Below are 19,437 nucleotides of genomic sequence, written 5' to 3' on the forward strand. Positions count from 1 at the left end.
GTACAGTACCTCAGGCAACTTTGGCTCATGACATAACAAGGACACTTCATTGGAGATCAGTTCAAGTAGCCGCGGCAGCTTTCTGCTCCACACAAGCAAGGAATCTTTGTCTCCTCGATGGGAAATTTGTAGTCGTACGTTAACTCCTCGTTGATGCTTATCGGGTGCCGGGAATATATCACGATCTTCTTCTGAGACTCCACAGTGATAATCTTAGCGTAACAGTTAGGCTGCAGGACAAAAGAAACAATAGTAATGAGTGCAAACATTTTAATGAGAATGTCAGGAGCGGATCCAGGGGTGGGGTCAGGGGGTCACTGGCCCCAGCTGAAACTTGATAGGCCCCTGGAGTGCCCCTATCCTGTCAGTTGTCTATTCAAAAAACTAAACAATTACTAACATCAATTTGATTATGTTAAGAATGTTTATTTTCTAAACTTTTTTGAAGAACATGATGTGCTGTACAAGGAACAATTTTCAAAATATGTTCATTGATATGTGGTTTTGCTCAAAGTTATAGAGCTAACAGGAAACCAGGAATATCTTAAATGTGCATCTTAATGAATCAGGAGTTGTGCAGAGATGTTGGTCATATAACTGTGGCTCCTTTATAACCCCTGATTAAAAAAATCCTGGATCTGCCACTGAAGAATGTGAAGTAACTTTGCATTAAGAACGACATTAAACAAATCTCTCAACTCTCACTCACATTGCAGCTGTGGTTGAGGAACCTGGCTAGGTTCCCATATTTAGTGGCATCAATGATGGTGTCTTGATCAACCCGGAACAAGTAGCTGCTACCGATGCCCTCCTTCTCATATCTCTGCTCCTTCATGTCAGCAATAACCTGAGGCGAAAGAAAAACAGAGAAGTCTATTCCTTACAGTGTTGTTTATCACTCGACTCACACTCCTGGAAACTACCCAGAACAACCAGGGGTCCCAGTGGAGCAGTGGGTTCACAGAAAGCAGTCAGGAGGATAGGTGTTTGTTAAGATGCTTGTTAGACGGGAAACACTTGTTTCTGAGCCTTGTCATTAGTTTCCATTTGTCTCACCTGTCTGATGATTTGTCCCACATACTCAATCACCATCTCATCTGCTGCTATAGGCTCCATCGCAAACAGGCCCCACGCATGAATGTGACTCTGACTGCAACGAATCCGCTTCTTTCGAAACTGTTACAAGAAAATACAAAAGATCATGTTAAAATGAGACAAATACTATTTGTTAACACAGGCTCCAAAAGTATAGTGGGTACGTATAGACAGAGATTACAGCGAAACAAAAAGATCGCATTCACAACTAGTGTTAATTATCAGTCTGTAATAACAGCTGCATGCCAAGATACCAATACCAGCAGATCTACAAACAAACGAACTAGCTAAGTATCTACAGAGGTCTAATCCGTTTTATATTTAACATAGCATTACCTTTGCTTTTCGCACAATTCAGAAAAAGACAGTCTGTGGTTCAGGAAAGCAACAAGTGGAAACTCATTCATATCAAATGCTTTGGACTTAAAGGGTTTGAGTAAGCTTCCTTTTAAAAGGAAAGCAGATCTTTCAAACTGGCTGTATTTATCTTAGGGCTGCTCGATTAATTGAATTTTAATAGTGATTATGGGGTCAAATGATCTCCAAACTACTATAATCGAGTTGAAATGATTATTTGGCATTTTTTTTCAAAAGAGACGCGAATGCGCAATTCAGTCCCTCCCCAAAAGCATTCAACGCGGCCCAGCTGACTGGCCCTCACTAAGATGGGGACATTTAATAATGAGAGGAAATTTCAAAGTTCTCAGTTACAAAGTGTTTTTTTGGAGAGGGTTAGGGTTGCCATCATTAAGGGTGTGAATAACCGGGCACCGATATCCTGGTTTCACGGAGGAATAAGACACGCAGCCGTCATCAGCGTTTACCTTAACCGAAAGTGAGTGACACTTCCAGCTACAGCTATTTATAGAATAAAGCAAAGACTTCAGAATAAGGGGACATAATAATCGTTTGAATAATCGTGATTTCGATATTGTCCAAAATAAACGTGATTATGATTTTTTCCGTAATCGAGCAGCCCTAATTTATCTGTCCTAATAGTATTTAATATTAACAATTTACATTTTACGATGTACTTAGAGCAACACAGATATATCTGTAATAGGTCATTAGCGACCAATAATATCTCTGATAGTGGTATCTTTTTTTACCTTCAGCTGGTTGAACTTGAGCAGATCACTGTCAAAGCTGAAATAGGACATCAGGCGGCGCTGTTCAGACCTGAAGCCAGATCCAGCACGCAGCAGTGAGGGGGAGGGCTTGACTGGAGTAGATGTTCCCTGCAGAAATACATGTTGACATTTATCACTGAATGGGTTAATCTGGGCTCTGATATCTCCACAGATATCACATCCCCCTGTTTACTACCTGAGTACTTGTGGATGGAAGCTCCGCGTCCAGCTTTGTGTTTTTCCAATATTTCAATTTGTCCTTCCTGCTGATTTTGTAGAACCCTTCACTGCGAGCAGAGCCGGTCCGGTGCTTTGGCCATGGCTTCTGTTCCTCACTCTGCTCTGTGGGGACTTTAGTCAGTGAGCAGCAGTCAAGAAGATCAAACATGTCATAAGATAAACAGAAACAACGTATCAATCACATTCAGCTACCTGTTCATCAGAAATGATAACTACCTTCACCAAGGAGGTTTAGTTTTCACCCCAGTGTCTTTGTATATTTGTCAGCAGGATAAAGCAAAAACTACTTGACAGATTCATGTAAATCTGGAACACGAGCCAAAAATGAGCCTGTTCAATTTAGGAACAGATAAAAGCAAAGGGGAGGATCCAAGATTATTTTTACATTGGGTGTTTTCACCAATATCCCAATGTGCTTCACAGAGGTTAGTATTTTATTTGCAGTTTTTTTTCCTCAAATATTCAAATTAAAACATAAATACTTTTACAAAATCAATCAGTCATTTGTGTATGGCCCAGCACAACTTATAAGATAATCACACCCCCTGTGCAGACATTATCAATGACTGGAAACACTGACTACTATGACATTTGACCTTAAATAAAAAGGATATGAGGATGAGGTATCCAGAGGGTGTCACTGAGCCACCCAAAACCATTATCCTGCTCTTGCAGCCGCTCAAATGTCGACTGCAGCAGCCTGGCATCTTCTTGATCCAGACCCTCTTTCCAAATACTATGAAGGACTCTCCACTCCTCACGCAGTGAGCGCCCCCTGTGAGGACGACTGTGGTACGAGAGTGGACCAGCAAGTTTTTTAAGGGAGCGCTGCCGATGATGAGTTCTCCATCTTCTCTTTAGTTTCCTCCATTGTTTTCGCCTAAATACAGATTTCTCCTCACCCATGAGGCCGAGCATATTCTCCAGTCCCTGCAAAGGCTTCTTTCGCACACGCGAACTGGTCCATGCACTCCTCCCATCAGACGAAGATTCAGAGAGACTGCATGGAGAGATCCCTGTGATGGGAGAACCTCCAAGATAGTTGTCACCCAACTGGGGCAGTGAGGTGGCCCCCAATTGTGATTTCCTCCTGTGGACTACTGCTCTTCGGGGTAGGACAATGTCTCTTCCAGGAGTCTTTGGAGCGATTATATATGGATTGTTGGACAAAGCTGGAATTATTGGAGAGCTTTTAAGAGGTGAGCACATCACAGCGCTACCTTCTGATATGTGTGTCTCTCTGCCAGGTGTGGCTGGAGTTCTTACAGAGCTGTACTGTGTACATCCACTTCTCTCCTCTCTCCCAGGAGTTTTTGGTATCTCCTGGTATAAATGATATGAGGCCGCCCGGAGGTCAGGGGGAGCTAGAATGAGCTCGCTGCTTTCTGGGCAGCGGAACAAGAATTCACTGGCTTCATTTGACTCCTCACTTTCCAGTTCAGCCACTGTTCGCTTGCCTGGTGTTTGTGGTCGTTCAACCTCCTCCGCAGCCGGAGATGTTGGTTTGCTTTTAATCAGGATGTCAGGGTCACTTTCCACCAAGAAGCCACTGGGAGTGAGAGGCCTGAGGTTTTCTATGGTTTCCAGAGACTCCAGCGACCATCCAGGGCTCTCCATATCCGAGTCAAGGTAAGGCTCAGCTGCTACACAGATAAATAACAAGGACGACTTCATTAATAACTATACAGCTTTTTAACAGGTCATCTGATATCATTGAAATCCTGCATGCTGAATATACAGGCATTTAATACACATTAAACAGGATGTCAGATAATGTGGGGTAATTGTATATACTAATTAATAACATCAATTTGATAATCTTTGACTGACATGAAACAGTTAACTTCTTACAGTTACATCCATATTTATATGTATAATATATATATAATATATATATAATATATATATAATTTTAATCAATACCAATATAACAACAGTCTAATATTATCATACTGCTCATAAAGGTGAGTTTAAATCCACAACCTTCACTCAAATAAGTCTTTAAAAATAAAATAAATAAAAATAGATATTGATATTGATAGTTATCATGGTTATTGATATTGACCCATGAAAATGTTTATTTTGACATAATGTTTGGATTTTTCACCCAGCACTGAGTAAACTGATTCAATCTAAATAGTGTAAGACATATAACCTGGAAGTCCAAGAGGTGATGGGGGCTGTAGGTCATGGGATGCTCTGGTTTGGAGCTCCATCAGAGCATCAAAGTCTTGTGTGTCTTGTTGACAGTCTGTGCACTGATTCTCCTCTCCTTCCCCCGTTGGGAACGGAACTGACCAGTCCTGCAGGTACAGATCAAGCTGAGCACCAGGGGTCAGCGGGGCCGCTGAGTTAAGGGAAGGGTCCTGCCCCATTGACTCTTCATCTGACGATATAACTATACAAACATAACTCCTGTCGTCCTCTTCCTCCTCCTCCATGGCTTCTTCATCTTCAGGACTGAGGTAAGAAGAGGACGAGTCCTCAGAGCTGCCTGAGGAGAACGAGTCAGAGGAGTTGAAGTCTGACGACTCGTACTCGCTTTCCCCGGAGTAGCTGCTGTCTGAGAACGGCTCTGTTATAGAAAACGGAAACAAAAACATGCATTCATAGGCTTGTGACTCTTTATTAACTTTTAAGTGTTGTGGCTATATGACCTTGTAACATACCCTCATCCAAGCTCTGCAATCCATCACTCAGGGAGATGACAGCTAATTCGTCCTCTGAGGAGTGTTGTGCCACTTCGAATTCTTCCTCGTTAGGATTACTCTCTTCATCATTGTCATGTTCTCTGTCACACTAAATAGAACACATAATATAACTATATTATGCAGCCTTTAGAATTTCGTTATTAATGCTGCTGAACTACTTTTGTATAATTTCTTTTCATGAAAAATGCCCATTTACCAGGTTCTGAGAGGCGCTGTCTTCAGGCACAATAGCCTCCATCCTGTCTGGCATCATTTCGTCTGCTTCTTGCCCTTCATCATCATCGCTGTCTAGCTCGTGTGGCCTTGCATGTCTGCGTTTATGCCGCTCCGATGCAGCTTTCATTGAGTCATCCCCCTGTTTTCGATCTAGAGTGGAAAGAGAGCAACACAGCTGATAAAGCTACAGTCTAGAATAGACAGATGAAGAAGTGAACATATGGTAAATGAGCATTAGATGAAATAAAAAACACTGACCAGAAATTTCATGTGCAGAGGACAACACAGTGTCTGTCTCTTTTGGTGTGGCAAGATCACCGTCTCTTTTCCTTTTAACCTGCATAACAATGTTATTTTACATTACATTGAGTGATATATCACTCAGAGGATGAATGCTGGCGTGGTTCAAAGTACAGTGAGCAGATTATTTTACCTTGAAGGACGGTAGTGGAGGTTTTTTGCCCTTGCCACTCACATGACTGAGGGGATTTATTTGTTTGATTGTCTCATCCACACTTTCCGGTCCATTTTTCAAAGGAGAAACTTGTATCTTATGAATAAAACAACAAAAATTGAATGTATTGCCATAAGAGCGGCAAAAGGATAAAGTTAAACATCTTTATTCTGGTGATTTCATTGACCACTGTGAAGAACTTACCTTTGTTTTTTCCTCTTGAGAGTCCCACCACTCCTCAAATGCCTTGAAAGACACCCCTTCAATCATTTTACGTGTGATGTCCTTCTTAATGATTGACTTGAGTTCATCCATGAGGACTTCTAAAACTTTATCTACTGTGAGTTTATGAGGGTCTGCCCGCACAGGCAGGTAGTCTGGTGGTGGTACAAATGGGTTAAACCTCGGGAAAGGAGGCGCAGGCCAGGGCGGTTGAAGGAAGCCATGCCTCGGAGGATTCCTCTCATCCAAACGGCTTTTCGGCGGCATGGATAAAGGGTACACGTGCATAGGAGGGGGAACAGAAGGTGGCGCCATCAAAGGTGGAGGGGGTCCCAAAAAAGTTGTTCGGGGAGGAATAGAAGGAGGAGGAATGGAGATACCAACATGGCCAGGAGGGGGCATCCAGCCTGGTGGTGGGATGGGGATGATGCCGTTTGGCAGGCGAGGCGGGGGAAAGGGAGGAACAGGGAAAGGGAAAGAAGGTGGATGGCGGCATCCAGCTGTAATTGCAGGGGGGGGCTGAGGAAGAGAGTCTCCTGTTGGTGGCAGAGCTCCAGGCAGTCTGTTGGCTGAGTGTTCTGCATTCACTGCATGATGCTCCTGAGTATGATGAGAATAAAAGTGGATTTATAGTTCAAGACATATTTATAGACAATGCTGAGCAACCAATTGTTAAACTTCTGAATCAGTACTGAGCTCTTCTGATGTGAGATATTCATCGATCAAGACTGAAGACCGGGGGTGACAGGGCCGTTGCTGTCAGAGCCCCAATCCTCTGGAATAGTTTAGGAACTCAAGAGTGGAAACTCTGTCTGTTTCTATCAAAACCTACTTACTTACTTTTAGCTGTTACTTTGTTTTGTTTTATCCTTTTCTTTTGTCATTACTTTTAAATGTTATATTATATAATTTGCTCTTTAATTGTTAATTATCCATTTTCTAATTCAGCCTTTTTGCCAGGATGACACACACACACACACAGACACATACACGCACACACACCAGCCACTCTGTTGCAACTGGTAATAACTACAACTAGAAATACTACTTTTACTTTCATCGTGATGTATATAGAGATCTTAAAAGACTTACCTTCGGACATGATAATGACTGGAAACTTTTAGCATCTTTATATGTGTTCAGGTGTGCCCTCCTTTCTAAATCTGTGACCTCTGATGCAGCGGGGGACCGGGCGTTTCTTGTAAGAAACGATACAGCTTGAGTGGTTTCATCATTTTCATTTTCACTGAGAGACCCTTGACTGTCCGGCAGCCGATCCCTGGAGTCATCGGAGAAAGGGGAGCTATGAGCAGAGCCAGGTGATTCTGGGCTGTCCTGAGAGGGCACGTCAGCCTCAGAAGTCTGTCTGGCAAAGTATGAGCGGGCAGTGCTCTGGTTGTTGATTAGTAAATTCTCAATGCGGGAGTCCAGACTCTCCACCTGTGGTCGGGGGCTGCTGGAGGAGCCTTTTCCAGCAGATGGAGGTAATTCTGTAAGAACTGCATGGTCATCGGGTGAGGGGGATGCTGCTGTCTGCTCTACAGCTGGGAAATTCATGTTCAGGATGTTAAAAGAGTGACAGGTCGGAGGTAAAGTCTTTGAGGTAGCAGTGATCCCGTCTCTGGGCTCTTGACGGGGGGAGGTGAGGTTAAACGAAGGCTGTGCATTATTGTGGGTGGAGGATTGAGCACTGGGACCCCACAGTTCAAGCTGCTGGCTTCTTGTTTGTGCTTGAGATGAAAGGGCGTGTGGCGGCTGCGGTTGGCAATGCTTCAAATCCCGGTTGACCTTAGAGACGTTGCTGGATCTGCGGCGATACCTGCCAGGTTTGAGACGGCAGAGCTCTCGTCTTAATGGTCTGTGAACACTAAAGCTGGAGGAGGGCTCCCCCTGGAGGACAGGAGTCGCCTGAAGACTGGAGTAGCAAGAGTCCTGGGAGAGAGGAGTGGCAGACAGGCAAGGGGTGAGGGGGGTTCCCTGAGAACGTGGCGTGAGCCCAAAGCTGCAAGGTGTATCCTGCCAAATACTGGAGTAAGCTGTGTCCATGGAGAGGGGTGTGGCGGTGCTGGTGGGGCTGGAAACACTCCCCTGTCGCCGTGTGGCTGCGCTGCGCTGTAAAACATACATTATACAGATAAATCCACAAAACAACTAAGCAGTATTAACCTTAAATGACACATTTCTTCTTAAATGTTCAAATCTTTACAAAGAGACTTGTGTTTACCAGCAAACTGCCAATCAAGTCTTGCAGGGTTTGCTCACTGCTGCGACCTGGCAACATCCAGGGATTATAAAGGCCACGCAAGAGGAGCTGGAGATATCGGGTTCTGTTTTCGCCTGAGAAAAGTTTACATATTACAATCAACTGATGAACCATGACACTCTTTTTGCTATGTATATATGTGAAGAAGTCCTGAAATGAGCTTTACCTTTAGGATCAACTTCCACATGGATGATATTTCCCATCACGGACGTCTGGTGGAGGTGCTGAGCAGCGTCTCTTGCAGCCTGCACCGTGTCAAAAACCACCTTTGCAATCCCTAAATGCTTATTGTTCTTGGGATTGTAAAATATTTCCACTTCTTCGATACTCCCATATTTGTTGCACATGTTGGTCAGGAAGGCCTCTTTCACATTGTCATTCAACCTGGAAAACGTCACCTCTTTGGGAGGAACAGGGCCGACGTACCACTCATCAACCTGAAACAACACAGGCAGACAACAACCATAATTATAATCATTATTATTAGGATTATTGTTGTTAATATTGGTAATGTAGTTAAAATTGTTAATCTACTTATTATTATTGTTAATAGATAGATAGATAGATAGATAGATAGATAGATAGATAGATAGATAGATAGATAGATAGATAGATAGATAGATAGATAGATAGATAGATAGATAGATAGATAGATACATACATACATACATACATACATACATACATACATACATACATACATACATACATACATACATACATACATACATACATACATACATACATACATACATACATACATACATACATACATACATACATACATACATAACTAAATGACTTAAGGATTGCATTTATGTATTATTGAGTCCTTTTTTTTGGTTTGTACCCTCATTGTTTGAATGCATTTATTCAGGAGGAAATTCTCATTCATGCTTTTATATCGTCCAGTCTTGATTATTGTAACTCACTTTTCACCTGCCTCTGCAAAACTTTTTTGGATAATTTTGCAGTGGTCCAAAAAGCTGCTGCTAAACTCCTTACTGGGTCTTCCAAAAGGTCTCACGTGACACTGATTCACTGGCTACCCATTAAATCCAGAATCCAATTCTAAGTTCTTGTAATCAGCTATAGAGCTCTGCCACGGCCATGCACCTGCCTATTAGAGATCTGCTGCAGCCCTATGTCTCCAGCAGGTCTCTAAGTTCCTCTGATCGGGGTTTGCTGGTGTTTCCCTGATCCAGACTAAGGACTAAAGGAGACTGTGCTTTTGCAGTTGTAACTCCTTAACTTTGGAACTCTCTCTTTGGTCTTAAGATCTGTGGACACTGTGGAAACCTTCAAAAAGCAGCTTAAGACTTGTTTGTTTAGACTAGCCTTTGTGTAATTGTCTATTTGTTTTTATTGTGTTTTCCTACTGTGTTTCTTATTTGTAAGCATGTGTATGATTATTTTACCCTTTAAAGCACTTTGTGACGTCTCTGCTCTCGAAAGGTGCTATAAATAAACTTACTTTCTTGCTCACACACTTATTGTAAGTTGATTTGAATAAAAGCATCAGCTAAATGGAATGCAATGTCCTTAATCACTTCATCTTTTCTCATCTTAAAGCAATTTAAAATAAGTTATTTTTATCATATTTGTATTACTTTAATTATTGTAATTATTGTTGTTATTATTAGGGTTGCAAAGGGGCGAAGAGTTTCTGGTAAATTTCCGGAAACTTTCCGGAAACTTTCCATGGGAAGATAAGCTTAGGAATTTGGGGAATTTTGAAAAAAAAAAAAAAACTACGCACATTAAACGCTGAGCAATAAAAACATCATTCAAAACTCTATTTTAAAGATGTATGGAATGCAGCACACACTGCACGTTGAATGTCAACCCTTAACTGTGGATTCTTCCATCACATGCACAGATAATTCCCAGCATCCTTCACTCTACAGCACTATTGAAGCCTGCTGTAGAGTGCAGGACTAGTCAGGTAAGTTTCGATGATATTACTGGGGAAAATATATTAGCATGCTGATTGAGGATTGTTCATCTGTTCATCTAGCCTATTTCCATTCGTTTATCCATCAATTGTAAAATACTTTTACAGATGATTCCAATTGTTTGGCTAACTATTTATATCTCTGGCATTGCATTAGTGTTTTTTTACAAACTTTTTCTCATCTTATTCTACAGAACAATGCCACGTGCACTATCTCATGTGTGGAGACATTTCACCCCATCCAATGTAGAAGGAAAGGCTGTGTACATTTTCAAATACTGTGCAAAGACCTATGTTAAGAATGAAAAAGATGCAGAAGCATATAGTCAAGTGCCCAAAGTTTCCTCAGGGCTCAAATCAGCCTATGACAAAACAAAATGTTTATATTTATGTCTGTATATGACAAGGTCAATACAGTTAGTATAAATTACCCACAACATCCAGTTTATTCCTGTTAATTCCCGTTAATTCCCATGGAAAGTTTCCAACTTTGAATATTCCCGGAATTTTGCAACCCTAGTTATTATTGGTGATGATAAAGACTCTGTTTATTATTTGTAAGCATGTATATGATTATTTTACCCTTTAAAGCACTTTGTGAAGTCTCTGCTCTCGAAAGGTGCTGTAAATAAACTTACTTACCTGTCACACACTTATTGTAAGTCGATTTGAATAAAAGCATCAGCTAAATGGAATGTAATGTCCTTAATCACTTTATCTTATCTCATCTTAAAGCAATTTAAAAGAAGATATTTTTATCATATTTGTATTAATTTAATTATTGTAATTATTGTTGTTATTATTGATGATGATAAAGACTGTACCTTGAATTTGGGCACTGACAGCTCGGTCTGGTCTGATCTGCTCCACAAGCGGCTGATGCGTGGGTCTCTCACAGTCTCCACAGGGAACAGACCTAGGTCCTCCACCTGTTGAAGCGAACACAGTTACACATCCTGATGGAACAACACGACACATGGTGGAAAACACACCAGCCCGACGCCATTGTTTCCCGCAGGTGATGATGAAGAGGAGCTCACTGGGATGTTGAAGAGCCGTCCATCATAGCGGAACACTTTGTGGAGTCCGTTGGTTAACGCGGGGTCGATGATCAGCTTGCAGCTCGTCCAGTGCTGGGGGGGGGTGTCTCTCTCAGGTCTCTGTCGGTCGCTGTCCATCACATTGGTCACAGCCTGCAGGTGAGGGACACACAGCCAGGGGGCTTTAGCGGAGGGAGAGGCGGTGAACCGGCGGAGAGCAGCCGTTACTCGGAGGTGAACACGCCCCGACAGGTGATGGAGAGCATCACCTGAGACGCTGCTCTCCTCCCGGACACACACGACTACAACAAGGGGGGAAACCAGGCAAATCCACAGAGTCCACGTCACTTATATTATATATGACCATGTTGGCGTCGTGTCGCTCACCTGGACCGAAGTTTCATCCCGTGATGGAGCGACATCGCGGAGAAGCTGCTCAGGTTTTCCGTGTCGTCGCCCAGGTTGGACGTTAGATCCATCCGCCGGGCAGGCTGGGACCGAATGTAGGTCCTCGGGGCGAGGCGGAGGAGCACAACAGGTGAGTCAACAGGTGGCTGGTGTGACGCGTCACTAAAGAGTTACGAGTTTATTGTCACGTAATAATAATCAGACTAATACAAATGAAAAATAGGAAGTAGAAAATCACTCTTATGAATTTTAATAAATATTGAATAAATATTCACGTTTGAGTGATAGATAGATAGATAGATAGATAGATAGATAGATAGATAGATAGATAGATAGATAGATAGATAGATAGATAGATAGATAGATAGATAGATAGATAGATAGATAGATAGATAGATAGATAGATAGATAGATAGATAGATAGATAGATAGATAGATAGATAGATAGATAGATAGATAGATTACTTTATTCATCCCCGAAGGGAAATTAAGTCGTCATAGCAGCCGGTATATTTGAATACAAGAAAATACAATAGAATAGAATAAAATAAAAAATATTGAGGTAGAAAGAATAAAAACAGAAACACAAGATAAATAGGTAGATATGGTGCAGTGGCAAGATGATGGTAATAGTACTGATGATATGATGGTAATGTTATTGTACAGAATATACAGAGAGTATGATATAAAATGATATGATATATAGTAGAGCTATAAATATAAGTATTTGACTATACAATAGATAATATAATATACTATGAGTGAAAGATTATGTAGACAGTGTGCAAAAGACAATATTATTGTATAAAATGATATATAATATCAATATGGTTTATAGTAACACATATCACATATGATGTGAAGTAAGTGTATATGGAGCGGAGTGTTGTACAGGGTACACAGTATGTTTGTACACATACAGTAGACTGTAACTATAGTAAAATACACTGAACTGAAATAAAATACACACTTTCATGCCTTTTACTATATACTTATACTTTCAAATAATATCAACAATTTCTAACAATCCCCAGAGAAGGATGTAACATTCTATTGTATCATTTTAAGTGACTTATTTGACTTTAATGTGATTTAAAATGAGAAACTGATTTAAAACATGATGGTATATGATTGCATGATGTAATGGTATTAATATAAAATATTTGTATCCCTTTTTTAAATTCTATTTCATACTTTTTTCACTTGTGAACCTCTTTTTGACTATCTGCTGCTATAGCATCTGATCTGATCTGATCTGATCTTTTCTTCTCTTCTCTTCTCTGCACTCATCCATACACTGTATATGAAGATCTCATCTCCTACGTACAGTGTATGATATTATCAGGTTAATGGGATTGCTTAAGATCTGCTGATGCTATATAAAGGTATTTAGGTATCTTTACTGTTTGTTGTTCTTGTTAACATCCGGATTAGGGTGAAATTACTTTCACCAATTATGTCCCTGAAGAGAAGTTCCTCAAAACGTGACAGAGGTAATACTATCCTATCACAACCTATGCATAAATAACATGTTGCAGTTAGTACTTCCCTACAATACACAAATATGCCTGTGCTAAATATATTTAGTGGTTACCTGAGGTGCAATGCTTAATACAAAGCAGACATTTAAAAAAAAAGTGAAAACAATGGTCATCGGGTCAGAATGGTTTCACAAGTATCCACACAAACAATCTCCTGTGGCCATGACTATTTTACCCAGGCTATAGCATGTGTAGATAGTATTATTTTTTAAGCAATATCTATGTGTGATCACAGGATAAAAACAAATGAAAGTCACACATTTGTGAGAACAAGCCAGACGTAAATCAATGACTTTCTGTAACTGAAGTGTTCTGCCAGATTAAGGGAAACTGTGGACGGCTTAGCAAGATAAGCAGCCTCGGAAACACTAGAGGCCACAAGGCTGCTTGTTGTGATGCACAGTCATGCTTCTTACTGGCCACAAGTGTAGGCTGCACTCAAATTGAATGTCCGGACACATTTCCTGTGTAGCTTCCCCTTTCTGACTTCACAGTTTAAAAAAAATTCGGTTTGAGAATAAGGTTGTCTGTTTTTCATGTTATTTCGAAACACGAAAACATGCAAATAAAAATAAATGACACACACAAATTATCTCAAATGTTGTGTTTTTTATTCAAACTGAAAACAGAATCCCAAAAAGCTTCTTCAGCTGCTTAAACTTAAAATACAGTATCTACAGATAATTCACTTTTTAAAGCCGTGCATGCAGAGAACCAGCAAACTCTCTATATACAGTACCAAACAAATAATTAAATAAATAAGCCACAAAAAAATGTAACAAAGAAACATGCTTTTGTTTGCATTGATCTGTTTGTAAAGAAGCCCCACGCAGAACATTCTCATCAGAAGTGCTTCAGAGTGACAGCAGTTCTGTCTTTATTTAATTCTTTGTAACAAAAAAGTCTTCAAGAAACCCAATCAACAATGATTTGGTATAGTGTGATCATTTTTTTACTAATCAGCCAGTAAGTTACTTACCCTTTATTACTCATTTGCATACTACATAGAAACACAGTAGTATTGTGTTCACCACCAAGATGACTGTGCCAAGACTAAAACTGATGTTGCAATGATAACCACATCCTTGCCTTGGTTTAAATACAGCCTCTGGTTAAGAGTCCAAAATCACAAAATTGTGCAATTTGTTGAAAAAAAGCCAAAATAAAGATTCATTCTATATATATTTATATATTTACAATCATGTTAAGAGGGATTTTACTAATTTAATAATATTTAGGGATACGACATTCTGCATAAATCACCATTCAACTCTAAAAGTTCACATTCCTTCATTTGAGTTTTGGCATCAATGGAGAGAAAAAGAAAAGAAAATGTTCAAACCCAAGTAAAACAATTCAACAATGTGCCACAGGACAAAAAGAACAAACCCTATATTCCACACTTTAACCCTTAACAACCTGTGAACATGCTCAAGTCTGTAAACTATTCAAAGTACAAAACATACATATTTATAACCAACATTTGCCAAAAGCCATTTGAGGTCATTTGGAACTTCAAAAGAGACTGTGAAAGAAAAAAATGGTCCTAAAGAGACGCAACCATTGGCATAAAATGCTGTCTTTAATGTTATCTGTTTCCTAACTTTAACTGTTGCTTTAAAAATATGTTCACTGCAATAACACACATTGCAAAGAATTTCCCTGACCAGCATTTGTTTTAAGCAATGTCCCTGTTGCCTCATATTGCACATAAAAACTGGTAGATGTTAACATTTAAGCACAATTTTGGTATTTTTCAATCTGGGTCCTATGTTTATAAATGCATGGGTGTTAACGAATGGTACTTTGTGGTACTAAAAACAAAAGTTTTTACAAAAAGATTACACTGTAGCATTTTAAAGGTTGCTGTAAGTGCCATTCATTTACTTTACATTTGCTTTTATTGTTAAAGTCCTAAACCATGTCTTTGTTCAGATCTGAATTTTCCTATGCATACATATCTTCAAAAAGATAATTATACTAATAGCAAGGTTTCAATTGTTCAGGAGACAAAAAAAAAACTCATAAGGGAAAATCAGCAAAGCTTTGACACAACCGATAACTAGGGGATAATAAAAGGTTCTTACAAGCAACCATTAAATTCAGTGAGGATGAACATGTGTATAACAACCAAACCTTAGGACTAATAAATGTTTGACAAGGAAGCAGCTCGTTCTATAACTTTGGTTTTGAAGCCAGCAGACAGAGTTTCTAATGTAACTGAATATCCATTCATTATAAGACTGCTTATCGTTTAAGAATCGTTGGGTCAGAGGTGGGGTACCTGGACAGCCTATCACAGCACAGATAATGAAGAGAACCATTCACACTCACATTCACGCCTACTGGCAATTAGGGACTCGCCAACTAATTTAGCAAGCATGTCTTTGGACTGTGGAAGATAACCAGTGTACCCAGATAAACTCAGGCAATAATAGGGAGAGCTTGCAAACTCCCCACATAAAATACCCTGGTAAGACCTTTTCAACGGAATTAATTCACACAAACACTGAAAAGAATTTCTGGCCTGACAAAGAAGTGCACTTTTACTTTACTGCCATTGTTTGTCTGTGATCATGCATTATCCGAAAGGGGCTTGACCTGAAATGCTGGACAGATAAGGCTTGCAATTTCAGAAAAAAAGCAGCTGAGCACAGTTCATCAAAAGCTATAAGAGGAGATTTCACAATAAAAGTACTGCTGAATATTGCTGTGTGCTGTCTGGCTGTGATCAAGGGAAATTAGCAACTGACTTCAGCTCTTCATTCTCCGGCCGGTGGTCCAGCTGGTCCTGGAGCCGAATGACCTGCTCCAGCTCTCGGATCTGTCGGTCCGTCTTGTGACTAACGAGCGTGCGGTAAAAGTGGACGGCGAACACAATGAAGACTATTCCAAACGGCACCATGATGCAAGTGGAGGCGATGGCCGCGGCCTGGCCAGAACTTATGGTGCCGTTTACTTCTGATTTGCTTCTGAGGGGTAAGAACTTCACCCAGCACAGGAGCATCACCTCCGTAAGGAAGAGGAGGGTGCCGATGACTGTGGAGAAAGCCCAGGCCAGTTCTATGTGGTGGTGCATCCGCTCGTGGGGAGACTCGTGGACGGAGTTGAGGTTGTGAACGTTGCTGACAGCCTCAAGGTTAGGGAGGATGCAGGTGCTGATCATGAGGGCAAAGAGGTGAACTGCAACCAGAACTGTGGTGCAGGCACTAAAGGCTATGAGCAGCCCGGGAGGATACTCATGCTCTGGTTCCAACTGGACCTCCACCATAGCAACCTGGTAAAATAAAGACAGCGAGGTATTTACAATATTTTATAAACAGTAATTTTTCATGAATAAACACAGTGGCAGATCTCTGCACCGATCTAACTCCACTGGAATGGTGTCACCACTGGTAGTAACTGTACGGAAATCCTGTATCTTTAATTAAATATAGTTATTATTAATTGCTGTGTTTTTTTAGAGTTTTTTTTTGAGTTATTTATAAACTTGTCTTTCATTCAGTCCATTTCAAACTTTGATAGTTTGGAGATATAAATTGATTTAGGCTGTTGCCATTATCAAAAATGCTGAAAAACAGGACTGATACACACCTGAGATTACTTTGCTCCACCTAACGACTGAATAAACAACCAACTGCACGGATGCAATTATTTAATATCTTGAATTATTTAACCCAGACTGTATCAGTAACACAATAAACACGACTGTTGTTTACAGTAAATGCACAATGAGAATAAGTAATGAGCAGTTTTTCTACAATGAGATGGGGCATATCAATGGCAGCTATTAATCCAATGAAATGTAACCATACAAATCTTCACTGAAGTGTTATATTGCATGTTTAACAATATGAGACTAACTTTTATCTGAAAACCAAAACATATGAGCTAAAAACACTTTTTCCACAACAGCATTTTACTATTTAGTACTATCATAATTATGTGTGTGTGTGTGTGAGGGGGGTAACATCCCAAGTAGAACATTACAACACCTTGTTGCACATTATTTACTACTTAAAAGTGTAGCTTGCTTTTTTATTGTATATGAATTGGATTGGTGTAGATGTGAATGTAGCTAAATGGTTCGGATGTGTCAGCACGGTGCTGCTTTGCGGTCTACTTGTTGTGGCGGAAGGTGACCCTACACGACTTAGTTGGGGGTGAGTTGGCAAACTCTATGAAGTTTGCACCAACTGATCTTCAGATTGTTGCGCTGCTTTGCACCGTGAGGAGAGAGTTTACCTTTTGTTTCCTAGAGTTACTTTTGTAAAGAGTCAATACACAATCATAACATGTTATTACACAGGAGCGGTGGTTGGGCCTGAGCAGGTTAAATCAAGCATCTGCGTCACATTTACTCTTTGTGTGTGTGTGTGTGCGTGTGTGTGTGTGTCTGTGTGTGTGTGTGTGTGTGTGTGTGTGTGTGTGTGTGTGTGTGTGTGTGTGTGTGTGTGTGTGTGTGTGTGTGTGTGTGTGTGTGTGTGTGTGTGTGTGTGTGTGTCTGTGTGTGTGTGTCTGTGTGTTGGGTCGAACTTCACTGTTGTGTTCACGGGAAGAAGAAGCGGTGAACTCACCATGGCGAAGCCGGAGAGCAGAGCCGAAGTCCGGCTGGTGGCCTTCAGCTTGGCTCGGCTCAGGTAGAGTTTCCTCCAGGACAGAGCCTGTAACGAGTGCTCGTTCAGACTCATTCCGACAGAGAGTTGCTCGGAAAGTCTCCGCTTCGCCTTTGTCCGGATCAATCCGAGCTGGAGCTGGAGGTCGCGACTCCACACAAGGATCTAATAGTCAGGCAGGAAAAGAGTTTCCACTCAGTTAACCCTCGATACAAGTAGGTTGAGAAAGTTGCTGTCAAACTATGTGGAGACTTTCCTGCAGCAGCTGACTGTCAGGAAACACAACATACCCACAATCCACCGCTCCTCCTCTCAGCTCGCCTCCTTACGCCCGCAGCTCAAACTGTCATTCTGCGCCTATTTTCCATTGAGAATACGTCCCCAACGTAGAGCTGGCTAATGAAATCATGTCAATAATTAAAGCTGACTCATTTTCATTCTTAGCAGTATAATAAGTGTCTAACATATGTTGATGTAAGAACACACAACTGATCCACCTCAGATTTGTTAAATATTTTTCTGTTTATCAAGTGTCATAAAATATGTCTTTATGATTCGTTATGAGCCATGTTCAACCCATGAATATGGATTTTTTTCAAATAAAATATGTAATAAAGGTGATATTAAACCCAGCATTATGTATTATGCATTATTATATATTTCATCAAGGAACAGTCATATCATAAAAACAATATTTAAAGTGTGCAGTATCTCTTTAAAATAAATAATAATGTGACATCTATCTTGATGATTATTGATATTGACTGATCCTTTTTGACCATATTGTCCCGCCCTTCCCCAACATTAAGCACAACTGTGTAATCCTGTTTTATTTCAACAGGAAATGGCTTAACACTGATGCTCGCACACTTCCTGAGTGTGAGCGTCTCACTTCCTGAGAGTAAACCCAGTGAACAACCCCACTATACAAACATATACAGTGTTTGTATAGTGGTGTCGCTCACTGGGTTTACTCTCAGCACTTATTGATTTTAGACCTAAAGTCAGAGCGACTTGGAGAAAACACACAGAATCTAACTGAAGTCTGGTGTGATGTGTCCTTTTAATCATTCTACAGTTCCTTAGTTGCCATTGTGTCATTCTGTGTCAAATCATTACACTTAGGTTTCACACCCTTACAGATATTAATGAAAATTGTCATCCTGTTTTGATGAGAAACCAATGAAAACTAAATGTTACATATCTCTGTGTTTCTAACCGCAAGCAAATTCAAAATACTAATGAACTGTACATTAGTGATGGCTCCCATGCCACTGGGGAGTGTGTTCAAAGAAATATTTTACCTAAATGTTAATTCAATTTATTGCAAAACTATGTTTGGAGGTTGAGGTGGTTTGTTAGCCCATATCTCACTGAGACAAACAACCCATTGTTCCCATGTGGTTTTTTTATATGACCAAATCAGAGACTGTGACAGTGTGGTCCAAAAGAGTGAGGACTTGACACAAAATGGCTCCACTGACATCCAAGAAATGGTGTGCATCTATTTCCACCACAGTAGTATCATCATCAGCTATTTATGTTTT

At 40.5% G+C, this 19,437-nt stretch overlaps 2 protein-coding genes across 2 annotated transcripts; both read right to left on the bottom strand.

Annotated features, from left to right (window-relative positions):
- Window positions 1–35: 35 nt before the first annotated feature.
- On the bottom strand, window positions 36–11,463 carry LOC133001909 (histone-lysine N-methyltransferase SETD1B-A-like). The gene is made up of 17 exons (XM_061071619.1): window positions 11,326–11,463; window positions 11,110–11,214; window positions 8,498–8,768; window positions 8,293–8,405; window positions 7,161–8,180; window positions 6,051–6,668; window positions 5,826–5,942; window positions 5,651–5,729; window positions 5,373–5,542; window positions 5,135–5,264; window positions 4,621–5,040; window positions 3,080–4,105; window positions 2,422–2,585; window positions 2,205–2,333; window positions 1,057–1,176; window positions 710–847; window positions 36–230 (listed from the first exon to the last, which is right to left on the bottom strand). The coding sequence occupies exons 1-17, from the start codon at window positions 11,461–11,463 to the stop codon at window positions 57–59; spliced, it is 4,932 nt and encodes a 1,643-aa protein (XP_060927602.1). The 3' UTR covers window positions 36–56.
- Window positions 11,464–13,873: 2,410 nt separating this feature from the next.
- On the bottom strand, window positions 13,874–18,170 carry LOC133001555 (calcium release-activated calcium channel protein 1-like). The gene is made up of 2 exons (XM_061071161.1): window positions 17,852–18,170; window positions 13,874–16,551 (listed from the first exon to the last, which is right to left on the bottom strand). Exons 1-2 carry the CDS (start codon window positions 17,963–17,965, stop codon window positions 16,006–16,008), a joined length of 660 nt encoding a protein of 219 aa, XP_060927144.1. The 5' UTR covers window positions 17,966–18,170; the 3' UTR covers window positions 13,874–16,005.
- Window positions 18,171–19,437: the final 1,267 nt, after the last annotated feature.

Source organism: Limanda limanda, chromosome 5 (genome assembly GCF_963576545.1).
Source record: "Limanda limanda chromosome 5, fLimLim1.1, whole genome shotgun sequence".
NCBI lineage: Eukaryota > Metazoa > Chordata > Actinopteri > Pleuronectiformes > Pleuronectidae > Limanda > Limanda limanda.